Below are 22,593 nucleotides of genomic sequence, written 5' to 3' on the forward strand. Positions count from 1 at the left end.
GCCCATGTTCAATGATTTAGGGTAGATTATCGTATAGTTTGTTTAAAAAATAAAAAAAAAAAAAGTAGGCAATCCAAATACAATTTTGAGCCTATTTGATGAGAAATAAAACATCCGGAAGAATGCCCTTGCTAGTCATAATTTTTTTAGCTCACATTACAAATAAGCTGGTCACTTCATGAAAGCAGAAAGACTCATGAACTACATTCTGTCGGAATTTGTAGGGTGGAAAATAAATTTTACAAACTCTCTTTAAGATCTTTAATCCTAAGGTTGATGTATTCACTTATATGAGATAGAAACTATACACCTTTTGGGGCACTACCTTTATTTTCATCAAGCTTGGTCGCCCTAAGGTAGGGCCTTCTTCCTTTCCATGCATGCTCCATCTCCAAAGATCGAGAACACCCTTTGTAGATTTCGGTTGCACCTAGCAATCGTATGAGTAGATTGTCTACGCACTCTGTTTCCAACAAAGATCAAACCGCGTAGTTCACCTTTAGAACTAAGGTGAGAATGGAGAAGGATGGTTTTGGTGGTGGTAGTGTTTTCTCTCTTCTAGAGAGAGAAAAAAACTCACTGAAAATATTAATTTTTTCTACTTGGTTATAGAGGATGACCAGTACTTGTCTTTCTTCTAAGGATGTGTGGAAGACAAACTCTTACACATGCATGTGTGTCAAGAAGGCCTTGAACTTCTTGTGAAAGTTTCACATCTTTCCACTCTTCCTCTACACACCACCATATAAGGGCAAACTTGAATTTATCATCACTTTTCATATCACATCCTTTCAAAATGGGTAATGAGCCATCATTACCCATTTTGGACCATTAGTGCACTCCAAATCATCTTAGAACTTGTAACAATCCCAATGGGTTTGGGCCTATGGACCTAACAACTCTTAAAACTATTTCGATGCCCATTTTAGACATATAACAACCACTATAATTAATTAAACAGTTTAATTAATTATTTAACCAAACTAATTAATCTAATTAATTATTTCCATCACCTTAATCCTAGAATAGAGTGTGCGATCTTTTTAAGTTCTTATTAATGATTTTTATTTTTTAATACAACAATATATTTTACACCAGAGGAAGGGAGGAGTTCACCTAAACCACATAATGGACAACCTAATTTAGTATCAAATTCGCCATCTACGAGATTCAAACCTAAGACCTCTCACTAACAAGTGAAGATGAATACCACCAGACTAAGTGACGGTTATGAGATGAATTAGACTCTTTAATTATTTTACCAAGTTTAAAACTCACCTTTTAATCCACCTTTTTTGTGAAGACAACAATGATTGTCTTTGAGGATCGCATAGACCATGTCATGCGCCTAGTCGCATGTCATGTTCTCCTAGTCAATGTACTATATATGGGATAACATATTCAATTCCAAATTATAATGCAATACAGTCATTTTCTAATACAATTCTCTCGAATACTATTTAGGCTATTTCATGTCAAGTGCCTAAGCGACCAACTCATGATTCAACTGGATAGATTTGAAACTTCATTCCAAATCACAACTTTTTTGCCAAAGACTTCTAATCCATGTCGATGAGCATTCTCCTTCAATTGTGAAGGTTAGAGATTCATTTTTGTACATTCACTGGCCTCCATGATTAGGTAGTTTAACCCCAACAATGTCGTGGGCACCCTCTCACATCAAAGTGCCTTTAATATAATCAAAGATTAAGGACCTAACCACAAGACAATTGTGATGCCTCGGGTCAAAGGGCTAATTTGCAATATTACAACGATCGAGCTACTATTACATGACCATGTATCTAGCATGCATACATAAGATCTCGAGGAAATCACGTTCAATGAACTTAATCTTTATTAACAGATACACATTTGTCTTAGTGACTCTCACTAATGGCTTAGACTAGCCATGCATCCCGTCTTACAATGTGCAGAATAATGTCTACCAGTTTTACCGGATTAGAAGATATCCACTAGAATAATCCAACGAACAAGAACAATGTTTATCATAAACACATATTAAAAAGGTCTCTTTAACGTTATCTCATAAGTTACCTCTTACATATGTTTATAATCATTATCCATGCACTCACTAATGAGATTGCCTTGAAAATCTACCTACAGTGATCTTGCCAATGATTAGATTATGAACTAATCCCTAAATTACCTGAAGCAATCCACTAACCTTGATTGCTTTTACGGTATACATCCAACACATTGGGCACCATGAAAGTACAATAGATAACAAAAGTTCTTGGCTAAGATCTCACACTACTAGAATTTTGAACTCAATACTAGAGTTAAAATTAAAAGTTTCCACTTATAAGTATGGAAGAATGCTATAAGACCGTAGTGCTAAATAACTTCAACTGACCTATGTTAAAAAAAATAAAATGTCCATCAACCTATACGGAAATATTAAAAATTATTTATTGACCCAAACTAAATTTTTGTAATATAATACTAAGAACAACCAACACTTTCAATTTCACCTACATATTTCCATTGATCCAAATTAGCTTCCATTCACTTATAATAATAATATGTCACATCTATGTGAAATAATTGAGGAGAACAAATTTCACACCAATAAGAATTACAACTAAATTCATGCAACTAAGAAAAGAACATACAAGTTTAACTTTGTCACACCGATGTAGTACGTGTCAAGAGCTCTCTTATACTGTAGTATTGGAATCCTTGGAGTTTCCAACAATAAAAAGTATTATTAAACTAAGGAATTGCTACAACTAGTATAATGCATTTGTCCTTGAAATCTAAGACTTCCTTTATCTCCGAGTGAGAGTTTTTCTCTCCTATTGAGAGTCTTTCTCACCTTCTGGTGTGAGTCTTCAAAAATCAAGAAATCCCAGTGGTATCGACCCTAGCCTCAACCGGGGTCAATCATCGTTCCCTCCCTTCTCTTTTTCTCTTCTCTGCTCTTCACTTCTACTGCTCTCTCTCCATGCTTTCTACCCCGATCTTGTCTATCCCTCTTGCTCAATTGGTATCCCTCATTTTGTTCATTAAATTTTTTATTTTCAGCCATGAATATTGTTGAGATCGTGTGTAGAGCTTCGGTGTTTTCACCGGCTCCGGTGTTTTTAACACCACCACCTTCTCCTGGTTATCTGCTTTTACCGGCAGCGTTGTTCGTGGGCTTCCATGAACTTCATCCCGATAGTTGGCTGCCTTCGTTCAGGTGTTGGCTATCTTTTCTTTGTGGCTGTGCTCGTGAAGCTGATCGGAATTGGATGAAACGTCTGAAAAGACGATACTCGATTGTGGATAAGGATTTGGACAGATTGAGGTTTACTGTGGCGACGATGGATGTAGTGGATGGTTCTAGAATCTATAATTTTGTTTGTGTGTTTGGGCTTCAACAGTTGGTTGGTCCCGTTGTCCTCTGTTTGTCTTGGCCCACTTTTTGCTTGTCCATATGTTAGCTTTGGGCTTTGGTTGTATTTTTGTTTGCTTCTAGTTAGTAATAAAAGTAGCACTTTGACCCAAAAAAACAAAAAAAAAAAAAAAAAAAAAGGGAAAAAAAGGGAAAAAAAAAAGTATTATTAAACTTTATCATGGGTGCTAAAAGTCCCCATTATGATTAGATTTTCTCCTTTTAATTTGGAGGTCTAATTCGCTGACTTTGGAGGATACATTTTGGGTACAAAAGCTTCCTTTCCCTCATGAGAGACTCTCTCTATCTGAGAGTCATTTCTCATTGGTTGTGTGAGTGGACCTAATCTCCACAAATTCCAGAGCTGCCGACCCTAGCTATGGCTAGGGGCAGTGGCAGTCATTTCCTCCTGCCCTTTGTCTTCTCTTTTCTTTCCTGATTTTGCTTTATCCCCCTGCTCCCCACCCCGATTTGGCTTGTCCTTCACATCACAATGGCGTTCATCATCTTTGACCATCTCCACTTCGTTCTGTAGTCACTGTTTCATCGAGAGAGTGTGTTGAGTTTCAATGTTCCCACCAACTCGAGTGTTCACAACACCACCACTTTCTATGGTTGCTGGCTTTGTCGGTAGCGTTGCTTGGGTATTGTGACGAGCTTCTTCCACTTTGTGATTGGTTTTTTCCTTTGTGGCTGTGTTCGAAAAGTTGCTTGCAGCTGGTTGATGCGATTAGAGAGGTGTTCGTCGACTGGAGGCGTGAAAGCTTGCAGATCGTGTTGGTTCACTGTAGTAGAGGCAATGGAAGTAGAAGACTAAGGTTTCTTTTGCAAGTTTCTGGTTTGGGCCTGAATTCTTATTTAGGCTTTTTTTGTTTAACTTTATTGGTTCAATTTTGCTTGTACTTCTTTGACTTAGACCTTTGTTGTTTAAACTTAAGTTGTTGGTAATGGAATTGTTTACCTTTGTACCAAAAAAATAATATTGGCTGACTGTGAAGAGCCGTACATTCTTCCAAACCCTCAACTTCAAATAATATTCGCTGACTTTGCTAGATCTTGTACATTTGTCAAAATATATCACCTTCACATATTCTAGTTCTATCAATTTCTAATAAAAGGTCCAAAATTATGTGCTGGTGTTGTTTTTGATTGATTAGTCTGACTTTATGATCTAGCAAACTAGAAAATGACGGTAGCTACCTAACCATGACCACATTTTTCATTCTTTAAAATGTGCATGATATATAATAAGAACAATCTCACTCAAATTTACGGGAACACACATGATCATAACCAAAATAGGGATTTTTTGTGAGGGTTAGAGGTCTATTATCTTTTACATTGACGCGTGTAAGGAAGTGAGGGATCCTAAAATGATTATTTTTGTAATTTTATTTTAATTTTTTTAAATGGTTAAATACGAATAATTGCGCACCTTTAGGGGTGATTGTCACATCCCGACCCGGGCGGGACCACTTCCTGGGCCCGCACCACCACCGTAGCACAATATTGTCCGCTTTGGGCCCCAACTATGCCCTCACGGTTTTGTTTCTGGGAACTCACACGAGAACTTCCCAATGGGTCACCCATCCTTGGAATGCTCTCGCGCGCTACTCGCTTAACTTCGGAGTTCCTACAGAACCCGAAGCCAGTGAGCTCCCAAAAGGCCTCGTGCTAGGTAGGGATGAGAATATACATATAAGGATCACTCCCCTGGGCGATGTGGGATATCACAATCCACCCCCCTTAGGGGTCTGATGTCCTCGTCGGCACACACGCAACCAGGGTTAGGCTCATCTGAACGACGTGGCTCACTTCGAGGCGGTATAGTTCTGACAGAAGACACAAAGAAATTCTCAAGATATACAGGACTGCAACCTAGGCTCTGATACCAAATTGTCACATCCCGACCCGGGCGGGACCACTTCCTGGGCCCACTCCACCACTGTAGCATGATATTGTCCGCTTTGGGCCCCGACTACGCCCTCACGATTTTGTTTCTGGGAACTCACATGAGAACTTCCCAATGGGTCACCCATCCTAGGAATGCTTTCGCGCGCTACTCGCTTAACTTCTGAGTTCCTACGGAACCCGAAGCCAGTGAGGTCCCAAAATGCCTCGTGCTAGGTAGGGATGGGAATATACATATAAGGATCACTCCTTTGGGCGATTGTGAGATTGTGACATCCCACATCGCCCATGGGAGTGATCTTTATATGTATATTCTCATTCCTACCTAGCACGAGGCCTTTTGGGAGCTTACTGGCTTCGGGTTCCGTAAGAACTCCGAAGTTAAGTGAGTAGCACTCGAGGGCATTCCCAGGATGGGTGACCCATTGGGAAGTTCTCGTGTGAGTTCCCAGAAACAAAACCATGAGGACGTAGTCGGGGCCCAAAACGGATAATATCGTGCTACGGTGGTGGAGCGGGCCCGGGCGTGCCAGCACGCCCTCCTTAGGACAGGGTGTGTTAGTGATGCCAAATTATCTCAATACCTTCCTATACCTACCTAACATTTAGAAAGAATGGACACTTGTTAGGTCACCAATGCTAAGTGATGATGTCATCACCGTTAATTGATAATGCCTTTAATGTTAAGTGATGGCATAGACAAATATGGAAGTTGATTTTCACTTACTTATGGAATTTTGAATCCTCAAATGAACAATTCTTAGCCAAGATAAATGTTATATTTGTCTACTTAAAAGGATCAGTTTATAGATTTAGATCTTTATAGATGACGTGAGAATGAAGCACGATTCAATACTTATCCAGGTCATCACTTAATGTTGATGACCTAATGAATGTCCAATTCCCGAAAACATTAGGTTGTCATTGGAACATATTAAAAGGTCGGGACCAATTTGAAATTACCACTTAAGATTGGGTAGTTATTTGTAGTTAACCGCAAAAAAAATTGTAGCACTTATTAAACATTTCATTTGATATATGGAGAATGTTAGCAACATTTTTGTCTTTCTTTTTTGTTCTACAATATTGCATGATAATATAACCATTTATTTTTTAAGTCACCCTTTAAAGATCATATGTGCAAAACTAAATTTGAATTCGTTTAGTCATCTAATGGTTATCCAATATATAGATATGCATGTTAGTTTCTCAATTAAACAATTTTGACAAACATTACTTCAACAGTTCAAACAATTTCTAATTTGGCTGATTTTTTTAAGAGTTGATCTTTAAATGATAATGATACTAATCTCCAAATAACATTGCAAAATGAAAAAAAAAAAAAAAAAGAAAGAAAGAAAAGGCCAACATTTAATTAATTACTTCATTCCATTTACAAATGAAAACCATGTACACATATCAATGTTTTATAAACGAGGCGTAGGTGAGACGTTTCACAGATAGCTTTGTCTAAGCGAAAGGCTTGAGGCATGAAGCGAAGAATTATATATTGAGATAACACTTTTTTAAACATTTCAAATAGCGACAAAAGTTAATACATATGTAAGATGACATCATTAGTACTTTTTTTTGTTTTTTCTAGAGTGTAAATTACAAAAATACTCTCATATTTGAAAAGGTGGAGGCGTATAAATCCTAGCTAGATGAGTGGAGGAGGTACAAACTCTGAGCACAAAGAGAGAAAAGATGACCACGACGCAATAAGAGAGGTGTCAACGCCGGTTACGGTATAGGTAAGCACTGCATACATCTCCGGTGGTCGCGGTAACGCCGGAGGCATGCACCACCACTGGACGCCAGGTATTTCAATAAAGTCGGTATGACATACTTTCACAAGCTTCGCAGCAAGTTTTATTGCTCCATCGTCAACTTTGATGAGCTCTGGTCACTCCTTCCCTAGGAGGCTAAGGAAGACGTGCTACTCATCAATGTGACTCAATACGACTTCTTCAAGGTCTTGGGCAAGGGCATGTTGCCGCAGCACCAGCCCATTGCTGAGATTGCCATCATCCTCTGCTACTTCCAGAGAGATAGAGTTGGAGATCGAACGAACTGAGGAGGGGTAGAATTGTAAGAGTTTTGAGACCCCTCTTGTCCCACATCGGGCAACAATGGTTTTTCACTAGCCTTTATATAGGCTTATTCCTTCTTCTTAGTAATTAGAACTTGGACCATTTGGAAACGGATTGAAGGCTTGGGCCTTATGGTTGTGTGGATTAGGCTTGATGATTATACTATTATATTAATATTAATTAATCAAGACAAGGGCCTTGGGCCTTGGGGCCAAGGAATTAAAATTAATCTGATCAATTAGTTTTAATTTCGAAAGTTTTTAATTAAATTAATTAAAACCGTTTTGATTAATAGACACAACTCTTTGGAAAGAGTTGTATAGCTTCAGATACATCCAAAAGGTGTTTGAAAAGGTATGAATGAGCCTATATAACTGGAGTCCTCAGTTCCATCAAAAATCATCTTTTCTTCCTCCTTGTCTCCTGTACAAAATTTCCAGAGAGTAAACACACAAAGCAATTCGCTAGAATTCTATAATCCAGTGCGGGTTGTAGAATTAGGTAGTTGTATTCTGGTCGAGCAGACGTTGTAGAACTACAAGTACACGAGTGAGACATTAATACTGTTCGAAGGACATAGCGTTTGTGCTAGCCTCTACCTTCAGTTCATTCAAGTTAGTATCATTTTAATTTTTTGTAATTATTGTGTAATTGCATTCTGTATTGCAACTATTTTTTGAATAATAAAGTATAAGTATTTCGGTTCTATATTTCTGTTATTTTATTGTTTCTAAATTGTTCTCCAACAAGAATGTGTCGGGATCGATTCCGAATGGAGGGATACAGGTTGGATAGAAAGTGGCAATCTCCTAGGACTCATGTGTTTTCTTTGAATTTTCAGTTAGCATGGATCTTCACCTGAAAATTAAGTCCATCTTAATTTTTCATGTTAGAAGGGGAAACCCATGTGACCTCTGCAATGTTTGAGTTGTCTTTTTTGAGAGAGGGTACTATTGCCAAAATAATCTCATGAGAAGTATAAGAAGTATCGGAAGAAATTCATGAGAAGAAGGATAGGGTGGAGAATGGAAATACTAAAGAGTACTTTATGCATGAGTAATTTAAAAGTGGTAGAAGTGATCTCAAAACCTTCCATATGTAATTAGTTAGTTTTTCATATAGGGTTGCTCCATTCATTTAAGGATTGAGAAAAAAGTTGTCTCTTTTAAATTATAGTTTATATGGTTGTTTCACTTAATGATTGAGAAAAACATTCTCTTTTGAATTTTTTGTGCTTGTTTGTGAAGTCATTTTTTTGAAACGTGTATTTTGTTTTTCTTTACGTTATGAGATACTTCATGACACACTCCGATCGAGATCAGGGCATGCTGGCCGTCACGTGGAAGTGACGTAACCATGTGCACAGTGCGGAAGCTAATAAAATAATAATAAAAATAGTACGAATAAGTAAAAACCAGCTTTACACAAGTAAAAACAAACATGTGCAAGCGTAAGTGTGAACACAAAGTTCAGAGCACGAAGACCTGATGCAGTCCGGGAGAAAACGACACAACAAAAGCACACCCGAAGGTGGTCCTACACTGGTGATAGTCTGTCAGATATGCCAGGGAAATCCTCCGGGAAGCCACCAAACATGCTAGCCAACTAGAACCTGGAGGGGTGCAAAACAAAAGCGTGAGTGGGCAAAAACAAAGCTTTTCGAAAACCATTTAATAAATAAGTTCTAACCCCTCGCCGTAAAACCTGTATACTTCCCAGAAAATAGAACATATATATAAATAAGTCATGCTCAGAAATATGCCATGTCAAAACCTCGAAGTAAAATGCAAGTACTCAGGTAATATCACATCAATGCCATATGATCTGTCAGCCGGAGTCACCTAACGTGACCTGTACGGCTGAATCTAGAGCTCAAATCTCCATCTCACTAACTATGCCTGCACACGAGTCGGAACCACCTAAAGTGGTCTGTATGACAAGCCTGGGTGTAATATAAGTACGCTCAAGTGCTACAATCACGTGAAGGCTGGGCGAATAATCGCGGGTCACCTACGAGTCGAAACCACCTAAAGTGGTTTGTACGACAGGACTGTGCACCTAACTTGGATCCAAGATGAGCGTGTGGTGCGGGAGGTGAACATCACGTGAAGGACTGTGCCCAACTCTGGGCGGGAACACTAACACCGGGGGTGCAGGTTATGAGCTTTCTAAGCATCTCAAGTCACTACTGAACGTAAACATAAATCATAACTCACCTGGCACTTACCTGTGTGTCCGCAGCACCAAACATATATAAACATATGTGATTCATAATGCGTAAATAAACAACAAACTATAAGCATGGCATATAAACGAATAAACATTTCATTTCACTTTCTGGGAAAAGTATAAGTATATAGGTATATACAGAAAACCAAAAGCCAACTCACTGGTATGTGGAAGGGTCGTAACCCCCTTGCCTCGAGTGACCACACTCGTCCTCGGGATAGGTATCACCTATATGCGGAACAACTATAAAAACGTTAATTTTAAAACACATAACCAACCTTAAGAAATAACTTCTCATTCAATGCTCAAATGGGGTGTATGAATACATCAACGTGATCTACTCAACCTCAGGAACATCCCCATATTTTTAGAAAAAATTTTCACCGTCGCACACGCCCCCACGTGCCGGCCAAGGCACGGCCACGCGCAGGCACGTGCTTGGCACGCTGACGGCGTCAGTTAACACCGTCAGGAATATTTCGTTAACTTTGACGGATTCCGTTAATACCATTAGGAATATTCCGTCCAAACTGACGGAATATTCCGTCGTCTTCTCCGGCGCCGTCACCAACGCCGGAAAATCGTGAAATCTTTAAAACTTCGTATCTTCTTCGTTTTTCAACCAAATTTCACAAAATTGGTACCAAAATGAAGCTTACAACAAGAGGAACAAGTTCATACCACTTTCAAGTGCTAAAACACACGGGATCTCGCCGGGAAAACACCCCCAACTCCAGCCAACCTCGACACTTATGATCCTGACGTCCAAAACCTTCAAACGAACCACCCCGAGCCTCCTAAGGACCTCACCAAGCTTCCTACAAGCTTGGAATTCCCAAAAACACAAGAATTAACGTGTGCATGAACAGTGACAAAAATTGGGTATCCCGAGTTCGACGTGAAAACGAAGGTATCCTTACCTGAAATGGGTATGGTTGAACTTCTACGAACCTCATGAGCATGGATATGTACTTTGTTTCTTCGATCTGTGAAGATTACAAGGGTTTTGGGGTATGTCCGTACAAATGGGATAGAAAATGGGGAAGGGAAAGGGCACAGGACAGGGTGCAGGGCAGGGAAAGGGTGAAGGAAATGTGTGTGGTCCACAACCAGCCACACCAAGCTCAAAACAACCACACAACGTAAAAAAATCACACTAGGGGCAAAATCGTCTTTTCACGCGTACGTTTTAAAAATTTTCGGAACGGGCTGTCACACTTCATGGTTGTATTCTAAATTAAAAAATTTAAAAAAAACCTTTGGTCTCTATTTTGTTTCTTACATATATTTTGAAATTGAATCTGCAAAAAAAAATGGCCGAAGAGAGGTTGAATTGATGACAATTATGTAGTTTTGTGAAAAATATACAAACTAATTATACTAAAATGTATACAAAACTGATTCTATAAACATGGAACTGATTCTACAAACATGGTCGAGAAGCGGTTGGACTGATGACATGTATGTAGTTTTGTTGAACATATACAAACAGATTCTACTAAAATTATACAAAATGATTCTATATGTATTTGAAACTGATTCTACAAAAATGGTTGAAGACGGGTTAAACTGATTCTACAAAACTGGTTGAGAATGGATTGAACTGATTCTGCAAAAATAGTCGAGGATGGGTTGAACTGATTATGCAAAAATAGTCGAGGATTGATTTGACTAATTCTGCATAAATGGTGGAAGACATGTTGAACTAATTCTACAAAAATGGTCAAGGACGAGTTGAACTGCAAAAATGGTTGAAGATGGTTTGAACTGATTTCTGTAGAAATAATGGAGGACGAGATGAAAGCAAAAATGGTATGGTTTAATTGATTTTGCAAAAATGGTCGAGGACAAGCTAAACTGATTCTACAAAAATAGTCAAAGACGAGTTGAACTGATTCTGTAGAAATGATCGAAGAAGGTTGAATTTAATTTTGCAGAAATGTTCGAAGACTAGTTGAACTTGATTATGCAGGATGGGTTGAACTTGATTTTGGAAAAATGGTCGAAGATGGGTTGAAATTGATTATGCAAAAAATGGTTGAGGACAGGTTGAACTGATTCTGCAAAAATAGTCGACGACGATTGAACTGATTCTGCAAAAATGGTCGAAGATCGATTGAATTGATTCTGCAAAAATGAAAGAGGATGGTTGAACTGATTCTGGAAAAATGATGGGAAAACATGTTGAACTAATTATGCAAAATTGGTCAATGACGGGTTGAACTGATTCTGCAAAATATGGTCGAAGACTAATTGAATTGATTATGTAAAAATGAAATAGGAAGGTTGAATTGATTATGCAAAAATGGTAGATGACGGATTGAACTGATTCTGCAAAATTGGTCGAAGATGGGTTGAACTAATTTGGCAAAAGTGGTCAAGGACGGTTAAACTGATTCTGCAAAAATGATCGAATACGGGTTGAGCTGATTCTACAAAAATTGCAAAAATGGTCGATGATGAGTTGAACTAATTTTGCAAAAATGGTCAAGAACGGGTTGAATTGATTCTAGTAATAAATGATACAAACTAATTTTGCATATATTTTCAAAACTGATTCTACAGAAATAGTCGAGGATGTGTTGAGTTTATGGCACATATTAATTTGTTGGAGTTGTGAAGGTTGGATTCTATTAACAACTCTAAGCACTAGTTTGGTACTAAGGTGATTTTATAAAAAGTGGGTATCAAAAAAAGCTGAGCTCAAAAAGGTGTTTGATAAACACTTAAAACAACTTATTTTCATAGTTTTGGGTGAAAAAAAGCTGAAAACGTGAAGCAGCAAAAATGAGCTTATTCTCACAGCACAGTAGATGCAGTTTTTTTTCAAAGCACAACAATACCAAACCAACCCTAAAGCCTTAGGGGTATGACTGGTATTTTAAAACTTTTTTTTTCCATGTTTTTGGATTGGGCTTTAGTTATTTTTATGTTTTTGTCTCTTGTTGACATGTTTAAAAACTAATGGAATTCTTTGAAATATAGCGAAAGTTTTTGTCTATATATAAAGCACCCAAAAACAAAGATAACATATAATAATAATAAAAACAAAAATGATGTATCAGTACTTTTTTCGTTCTGGCCACACGATTTTTTGGATCTATAAATAATATAAAAAGTATAAAAGTCTCTTGAGTATTTTCTTTAAATGAATATTAAAAATACAAAATTGTTTTTTTTTTTTTTTTTTTTTTTTGTACTTATCTTTTAGTTTTTTTGAAAGGGATTTGTTATTGTACTCTAAAAATCTCATCTTGCATTCAAAATTTTTTATAATTAAAAGTCTTCTTCACCTTCTACAAGCTCTAAAACGAAAAAACACAGTAACTGCTCTGTAACTAAAAACCCATTTCAACTAATTTTTTTTTTTTTTTTTAAAATTTCGGTAACATTATGCCCAATTGAATGCCTTGAATCGCGCCTCCACGGATCGTAGACGAGTTTTCGCCGACTCTGACAAAATAGAGGCAATTTTTCTGTCACTCCGCTTCTAAAGCCACCTAGTCGCATTGGGGGACGAGTTTTTTTTTAAAACACTAACATATATAAAGACATCATGATGTGCTGCAGACGTGATACTTACAGTTTGAACGCTATCTAAATATATAGTGCTCGATCGAGAGTATAGTCGAAACCCTAAGTAGATATACCAAATATGAAAATAAAAGGAGTACAGAAATGTTGAACCTACACGATCAAATGGTCTTTTGCTTCCCTAATATATGATGAAATGGCTTTTGGCCTTTTATTCATAAAATCAACACATGCAGGAGACAGACAGGTCCAGACGACAGGTCCTTATCTTGAATTAATTTTTGAATTTCATATCATACATCATGTCAACACTGCCGATTGATCTTCAACGTCACCCGTTATTGCAACTATTTTGTTGTTTGCATGAAATCTAAAGCAACCGCCTTCGACCTTTCTGTTGAAAATTTTAATTAATTAGCATACTAATTAATTAAGACTAATTTTGATTGAATGGTTTGGTAAATAATTAGCACTTCCATCACCATAAAAATATTCAGCTTTGAGTTTGGAAGCTGTAGAAAATTGTAAGTGTAACCAATTATACAATTATCAATTATATACAATTACATATCTATTTTTCTTATCGAAAAGTTAGTTGTGTGATAAATAAGCCTGACAAGTAGTTGTATGTGACTTATGTAATTGAATCAATGTAAGGACGTCGGTCATCATGCTTGATTGATATATACAACACCAAATGGAGTAGCAGTGTTTGTTGGATCTCTTGTCTCTCATCTCTGATCTTCGTGGTACAGTGTTTGTTGGTTCTCTTGTCTCTTTTCTGATCTTCGTCCTACAACATTTATTGGATGGTACGACTTGAGAGTAAAGTGGACAAAACAAACGGTTCTGGGGCTTCTTGTATTGTATATTACCCATTCCGTCCAACCTTCAAATTAGCTTTGGTAATTTACTCAATTTATTTGGAAAAATTCCATACTTCGGTAAAGAAAAATGAGATACACTTAATTATAATTCTATCCAGTAAAATTTGATCTAATGAAACACAGTTCCTATTTTATTTAAGGTTCTAAAAGATGCTAGATGTTTGTCGGACAGCGAGTTGAGGTCTAGCGGCTAAGTTGGAGCATAGGCAGATTTAAGTAAATATATTACGTATCGTATAAATGTCTGATTATACTTAAAAAAAGATACATAATTTCATAGGGATACATAAGTTGCAAAATTGAATGATAGAAATATTATGATGTTTAGGACATAATGTAAACATAGGGAAGACGTATATGATGTGTGTTCATCTAAAGTATTCAACAAGTCTTTTACAATTTTTTGAAAAAAAATAAAATTGTAAATGAAAATTACATATTTTTTGTCAAAGAAAGAGTCGCGACCTAGATGAGTATCTAAGTAGGTTTGGGTGGGTTAGGTTGTTTAAACGTCTTTTCTTAATTTTCAAACATTTGGAGATTAATCGGGACGGTGGCCCCACCTAAAGGGCACTAGGTGAGAATTTTTAAAACAATAATCTTATTAGAGGACGTTCTGAATTCATATTTGATATGCGGCTTTTATCGAATCAAATGACAATAAAATAAAGTAAAATCCTCATACGCCTTTCACTACCGAGAACAATTTTCTCTCAAAACTATTACGGCATTTTGCCTTTTCTGTTGTTGTAGAGAGTTGTTTTTCACACTACTTAAGCTTGTCGTGCACTTCCTTATAGATTTAGTTATTTATTTCAATAAATCGAGCGAACACGAAAATCATGATTAACACGAGTGTGAACAAATTAAGAAAAAAAAAAGGTGTTTATCATTTTCCTTCGTGTAAAATCCCAGTCAAACAACATGATTACTCCCTTGTCTGTGGGGTTTAGTTTTGTCAAATTCTTAACTAAGCATGACTAATTGAAGCACATAATTCTTAAATAAATAGAGTAGAATGACATTGACTTTATAAATCCGAAGGAAAAAGATAATCATGTCCAATATTTTATTGTCTTTGTCACTCAATATTACGGTTTAGTAGATTTTTTTTTAATTGTAAGTAAAGTTTCAGGCTTGATTATAATTAAAGATGAATTTGAACTACATTATTACATGTTTATTATGAAATTAAACTCACTCTCTTATCCCTTAATATAAATTATAACGTTTGATAATATATATATATATATATATATATATATATATATATATATATATATATATATAACGTTTTCCATGAAAAGACTTTGACGTCGACCATGACTAAGAGACGACTACAATACAGAGAGATGATGAACGTATGAAACAAGAAATAAATAATGGGAGTGTTTTAGGCGCTAAACCTAAACGTCGTAATGTGTGTGGCAGCAATGTAATTCGTGAAAAGATTGAGGTTTGATGTTAGGAAAGCACTGTTATAAGAGGCAGATATTTTCTTGGGTTATGTAGGAGACGGTGTTTAGCTAACAGACTTTGGATCGTTGCATTTGAACTCAGAAGCAAAGAAGAACACGAAAGCTGAAGCTCAAAGGTGATCATCAACCACACATCAATAATCATAAGGTCTGTCAAAACCCCATCAGAAACTGCAATGGCTTTTCACCAAATTCCGTACTTTTAATTTTTATTTTATTTTATTGTTCTTCAAATTAGATGCTTTTGAGCTATAATGTTTGCTGCAGTTGCATGTGCTTTTTTTCCGCTTTTAGTTTCTTATGTGATGAAGGTGAAAACTTGGTGGTCAATTTAGTGGCTTTGAATTTGTTATTTCAAGCATGAATTTATTGTGAGAGTGAGACGTAGTATTTTATCTCGAGTTTTCAATATTCTTTTTTTTTTAACAAACGGTGGGATATTCTGCACTAAATTCATTTAAATTAGCAGAAGGGAATTCGAGGAGCACGCTGCTCTAGCCAACTGGTTTTGTAGGTTGGCTGATGAGTTGTCGTCAGGAGTGGGATCTTTGGGCTCCCACAAATGCAGGAAAAAGGAGAAACCCTTTTGGTGTTAACTTCTTTTCTGTTTGTTTGAATGAAGATATGGTGGTAGTTTCATAATTCTAAGTGAAACCCTTGTATGTTTGAAGCTTTTCTGATTGTCTCCCGTTTGTAAACTTCAAGGTCTAGATTATTTGTTCAAACCAGAAATGGAATGTCAGATTATTCTCAACATTTTCTTAATATAAACTGAGAGTTATAACTACTGCAGTGATTGAGCTGAAAATTGTTTACAGTTTATGCTAAAACGCCTCGCAGATAGAAATTATTTTTACAACATTTGCTAGAACATGCGGGCATCTCAAATAGATAGCTTCAATATTTTTCAGTAGGATCTTTGAAATGCAATTTTCTTTGTCCGTCTTGATAACACTTAATTGTCTTGTTACTTTTTTATGTCTGCAGAGTATGTATGGACTCTATTTAATTTACCACCGTTTTCAAGCAGAGTTTGTACAAAAGTTGGATCTGTATGTTATGATGTGGTCAAGGTTCGGTCTAAATAACAAGAGAGTTGTCAGTTAATTTGAGAGATCTTGTGCCAGAAAAGTCCATTAGCATTTCATTTGGTTAGATCAAACAAACGAATTGGCTTTCCTGAAAATGCGAGAATCTCACAAGCATATAATCCCAAATGTTCCACGCCGAATCGGAGAACAGCCTGTTGAAGAGCCGGAGTCTTCCTTCCAGAATGTTGAACAACAAGCATCCTCTGATGAGGTTGTCCAAGGAACACAGCTTTCAGTTCAAAGATTTGAACAACACTGTACCCTTGAATCATCCTCGGGAACCAGTGGTTACCCTGGTCGCAGTTCTCCATCAAGTTTGAATTTCTCAGCAAATGGAAGTCCAGCGTCACATCCAGATGTGCATTCCTACCAGTCTTGTGGCTCTCCTGTCAACCAGTCGTGTATATCAAATGAAACGGATGACCTGGGTCACAAAATTAGGGAACTGGAAAATGCTTTGCTGGGAAATGATTCAGATGCCTTTGACGCGTACAACATCATAGATGAGGTTGGGGCTAATCAACTTTATTCAGAAGCAGAGCACTGGGAACAAATGATGGTGATGATCCGCGGAAGTGACTTAAAGGAGGTGCTTTGCGCATGTGCAAAAGCATTGGCAAACAATGATATGTCAACAACTGAACAGTTGTTCTCAAACCTACGTCAGATGGTGTCAGTTTCAGGTGAGCCAATCCAACGTTTAGGAGCTTACATTTTGGAAGGTCTTATTGCAAGGCTGGCCTTGTCGGGGAGTTCTATCTGTGCATCCCTAAGATGCAAGGAGCCTGCCAGTGCTGAACTCCTCTCGTACATGCACATACTTTATGAAGTCTGCCCATACTTCAAGTTCGGATATATGTCAGCAAATGGGGCGATTGCAGAAGCTATGAAGGATGAAAGTAGAGTTCATATAATTGATTTTCAGGTAGCTCAAGGCAGCCAGTGGATTACATTAATCCAGGCTTTAGCTACTCGGCCAGGAGGACCCCCACAGATTAGGATCACAGGCATAGATGATTCCACATCAGCTTATGTTCGGGGAGGGGGCCTTGGTGTTGTGGGACAGAGGTTGTCAAGGCTTGCGGAGTCATGTAAGGTACCCTTTGAGTTCCATGCTGCTGGAATTTTTGGTTCTGAGGTTCAACTTGAGGACCTTGTGATTCGACCTGGCGAGGCTATTGCAGTGAATTTTGCCTTAATGCTGCACCACATACCAGATGAGAGTGTGAGTAGTCAGAATCACAGGGACCGGCTGTTGAGGCTTGCTAAGAGTTTGTCACCCAAGGTAGTGACTCTTGTTGAACAAGAATCAAACACCAACACAGTCCCTTTCCTTCCTCGTTTCACTGAGACGCTGAGCTATTTTAGCGCTGTCTTTGATTCAATTGATGTTGCTCTGCCAAGGGAGCATAGGGAGCGGATCAATGTCGAGCAGCACTGTCTGGCACGAGAAATTGTTAACATTATAGCATGTGAAGGGGCGGAAAGAGTAGAACGTTATGAGCCTCTCAGTAAGTGGAGGTCACGATTCATTATGGCTGGTTTTTCGCCTTGTCCACTGAGCCCCTTGGTAAACGCAACTATCAAGACTTTACTGCAGAGTTATTCTGAGAAGTACACGCTTGAAGAGATGGGTGGAGCTTTATATCTCGGCTGGATGAATCAACCACTGGTTGTCTCTTGTGCGTGGAGGTAAAAAACATGAAATTTTGTGTTTCTTGATCTTGTATGGAACCCTAAAGTAATCTTCTGCTCTCGTTTGAACTCTTCGTGTTTCTTTTTTTCGTCGGATAGTTAAGGTATCTTTGGTAGAGTGATGGTTATTTTATGTTGTAAGGGCTATGCTTCAGAAGAAATAAATGAGCCTTTTTCATATACATCTTTGTACCTTGAATTTTACATCATCAGAAAACAACTTTTGGAATCAAAATCTTCTTTTAAATCGTCACGTAATGTTTATTGAGGTGAAAACTATAACAAAACAAGGAAGTAGAGCATAGTTATTCCTCACTACCAAATATTCTGCGGTGGAAAGCAGTTTTTGGTTTTCAATTGAATCGGATTCTTCGTAGTCCTCAATCATGCACATTAACAATTCTGCCTGCAATTGTCCTGCAGACTATTACAGCACTTTTTACGTTTTTCCTCCTTGCGATGGAAATGGTTATCATTGCCGAAGTCCTTGCTACTTGTACTCAATTGAATCTCATTCGTCACTCTATATAATGTGTCAAAGTTGTAAGACATATTTTGAAATCACAACCACAAGAGATTACGATCACGAATATAATGAATCAAATCAATATAAAATAGAGATGAACTAATTATATCGAACTTATCTATATAGTATGGAAGACATGGCTCTTGCGGACGACAAAGAATTCGGTGTATGGATAAGAATGTCTTCTACTCTCTCCAAACTATATGTTCTTGATATGAATAGGGTTTAGCACATAATAGAATGACTATTGTAAGAGCAGGGACAATCCTTATATAGTTTCTAGGATATCTCTAAATCAAGCCTATTATTAAATAAGAGATTCATAATCACAATTACATATTTTATATCCCATCATAATAAGTCTTCGCTACTTAGGAATTACTTAATAGGTTAATCAGATGTTAAGACTCTATTATTCTTAACCATATTGGACCATAAGATCACCTCGATAATAAAGTCATCTCTGTAATACGTTACTCGAGAATCAAGTGATTGGTTGACAAAGAAATTAATACTCGCAGTAATTCTTACATTCTCGCACTTGAGCATCAATAAATTTGTACACAAAATCAGCCAAATATAACCAGAATAATAGTGATCACTGAGTAACAAAATTCTATAACCAAACCCTTATAACAATTGTTATTATTAATTTAAATGTAGAACTATTGAAAACAAGGATAGTGTGCACTTATACTAATCCTTCAAAACAAAAGTAGTTCACAAATTAACTCAACAACATTGGTAACAAAATCCAACTTTTCTGTCTATTTAAAAATTGATAAGAGAACAAGTAAAATACAACATAGTATTTACAAAATTAGGATCTCTTATTAAAACTTATGAATAAAATTTTACTATTAAACCTTCAGCCACTAACATTTCAATTCAATAATATAAAAGGCAGTTTCTTATTCTCACTAATTAAACGAGACAAAACTACATAGGCAGACTATTGCTCCCACTGATTAAAAGAGTAAAAAAAATCTCAAAGACGCATGTACCTCTTATACGCTTCCACTGATCAAGCATTAGTCAACAGGTCTATAATTACGAGATTTGGGGGTTCAAATACTAATTTTTCGACTTCATCTATATGTCAGATATTGTAAGGAAGTGAGTAACTGAAACAAAACTATATAAAATCATATGGTTAGTTTTGTCCATTTAACATTGATAGAAACAAAAACTTTAACTAAATATTTTCTGATTGCAACAAAAGCATATAATTCCATGATCATCTTTGGATAGAAACTAATTATATTAGGTTTTCATGGCCAAAACATAAAACACAAGGGCAAACGTATATAGTTTTAACACTTTTAAGCAGATGAAGTATATTAAGTTCTCCTTGCAATTGTCCTGCAAACTATTGTAACCTTTTTACGTTCTTCCTCCTTGAGATGGAAAAGATATCATCGCCAAAGTCCTCACTACTTGTACTCAATTGAACCTCATTCATCACTTTATATTCTGTGTCAAAGTTTTAAGACGTATTTTGAAATTACAACAACAAGAGATTAGGATCATGAATATAATGAATCAAATCTATATAAAATAGAGATGGACTAATTATATTGAACTTATTTGTAAAGTATGGAAGACGTGGCTCTTACGGATGACAAAGAAATCGGCGTATGCATAAGAATGTCTTCTACTCTCTCCAAACTATATGTTCTTGCTATGAATAGGGCTTAGTACATAATAAAACGACTATTGTGAGAGCAAGGACAATTCTTATATAGTTGCTAGGATCTCTCTCAATCAAGCCTATTATTAAATGAGAGAGATTCATAATCCCAATTACATAGTTTATATCCGACCATAATAAGTCTTCACCGAATAGAGACCACGTAATAGGTTAATCAGAGGTTAATAATCTACTATTCTAACCATATTGGGCCATAAGATCAATTCGACAACCAAGTCACCTAAATAACAAGTTACTTGAGAATCAAGTAATTGATTGACAAATATATTGATACTCACAATGAACGGTTCAGATCGTTGAAGTTAAAATCAGCTAGGAAGTTAGCTGTAATGTATGTGAACAAATATGTGACTAGTGTGTCGATACATCAACCAAAATCATAAATATTTACATGGTTCACATATTGTTTGGACTAGTCCAAAATTATTCTCTTGAATTCACTGTGAAAAGAGGGTCTCTTAGTATCTTTGCTTGGGGTGAATAGAAATTAAATTTTCCAACACACAGGCTTGTCAAAGTATGCTTGTAGGCACAAAATCCTTATATCGGGTAAAGAGATGCGTCTGTGGTATGAAATGTTATATCTCAACCTAAGTGTCCCAAATGGTCTTGCCAAAGCAAGCAAATTACTTGAATCACTTGGCTCCATGCCGGCCACATGTGGCATGTCCCAATTGGGGGGCAACCCATTGGCCCCAAAACATAGCTTTGGGCTTCATATTTTGATGGTGTTGCACCCTCTATTCTTTTTAGCAACTTCATTCATGATCATTATTCTCCCGGATATCCTTAAAACTCAATGATGTTCTTCCTGACCAAGGAGAATATAAGGTCCTTTTAATGGTAAGTCATTAACATTCATACAACCCCCGAGGGGGGGGGGGGCGTGGGGTGGTGCCAAGGCCCTTAATTAGGTTGGATATACCTGAATTCATTGTTAGATGGGTGATTTAGATATGAAGTTAGTGTGCATAATAGCACATTTCATCAAGACAATTAATTTTCCCATATATATACGATTATACCTAAACACATGTTAATTGAATTGGGTCACATGTATAAGAACCATGATCTAATGAAACTCATATTCGATGACAATATTCATAATGTTATCCAGTACTAAAACAAACGCCAAACTTGAATCTGGGAACACAGAAAATTGTTCACAAAGTAAACCAAAATTTACTAAGAGGATTCGGCCAACATGGCAATTCCATGTCAAAATTCTGCTCTTCCAAATGTGTTAGGTGGAGAAAAATTAGTCTCACATATTGACTATGGGAATGTTACGCCTCAACAAGGGGCACAAATAAGTACAAAACCAATGACCTCTTCCTTCAAAACAAAAGTAGATTTTGCAAGGTTAAAGTTCAGGAGTACTGTCCCTTATTCTTAAAATTTTGGGTATTATGTGTCAAGGATCACACTTCTGGCCATGATGCCACCCCTTGGCAGGTCTTGATTCTACCATATGTTGTAAAACCAACCCTAAAGTGGTGAGAAGAAAGATAGATTTAGACTTGGGTTCAGAAGGTTCCAATCGAAGCTAGGCGGCTCTGTTTGTTATTCTCCAGCCGAAGCTGGATGAGCAGATTCGATAAGCGTTTGTCGAAACAGAGACTTCTGCTTGGTACACCTCTGCCGAAGTAGAGCATATCCTTCGATACATCTATGCCATTCATTAGGCTCCAATCAAAACGATAATTTAATGAACTTCCATTCTCAACATTGCTACTTCAAAAGTATGCTAGAGGCATAAAAGGACAAGAAAAATCTTCTCTAGTTAAAATTCAATCAAATTCTATAAACTTCAAAATTTTACTTATTCATGGATCTGAAAGTTTTAATCATGTTTTGCTTCAAGCAAGATCATCTTTCATGATCGAACGGTCTGTAAAGCAAACCAAAGAGCCATGAAATCGTCTTTATCGAGGTACTTCCGATTGTAATGCTTCCCACATAAGTCTTCGAAAAGATCATGGCGAATTCTTATTCAGTTCTTATTCACACAATTGTTGACTTCAATGGTTTCTCAACTTCT

The 22,593-nt window shown here is 36.9% G+C and overlaps 1 protein-coding gene across 5 annotated transcripts; it reads left to right on the top strand.

Annotated features, from left to right (window-relative positions):
- Positions 1 to 15,352: 15,352 nt before the first annotated feature.
- Positions 15,353 to 18,495, top strand: LOC137742047 (scarecrow-like protein 21). Of its 5 annotated transcripts, XM_088679779.1 has the most exons (3): positions 15,473 to 15,677; positions 16,399 to 16,417; positions 16,683 to 18,495. In XM_088679779.1, exons 2-3 carry the CDS (start codon positions 16,402 to 16,404, stop codon positions 18,314 to 18,316), a joined length of 1,650 nt encoding a protein of 549 aa, XP_088535905.1. In that variant the 5' UTR covers positions 15,473 to 15,677; positions 16,399 to 16,401; the 3' UTR covers positions 18,317 to 18,495. The 5 variants fall into 5 exon arrangements, with proteins under 5 accessions (XP_068337886.2, XP_068337887.2, XP_088535905.1 ...); XM_068481785.2 differs by lacking the exon at positions 16,399 to 16,417 and having other exon boundaries at positions 15,353 to 15,677; positions 16,517 to 18,495; XM_068481786.2 differs by lacking the exon at positions 16,399 to 16,417 and having other exon boundaries at positions 15,369 to 15,677; positions 16,560 to 18,495.
- Positions 18,496 to 22,593: the final 4,098 nt, after the last annotated feature.

This window comes from Pyrus communis, chromosome 11 (genome assembly GCF_041283825.1).
Source record: "Pyrus communis isolate YQ-2024b chromosome 11, ASM4128382v1, whole genome shotgun sequence".
NCBI classification, from domain to species: Eukaryota; Viridiplantae; Streptophyta; class Magnoliopsida; order Rosales; family Rosaceae; genus Pyrus; species Pyrus communis.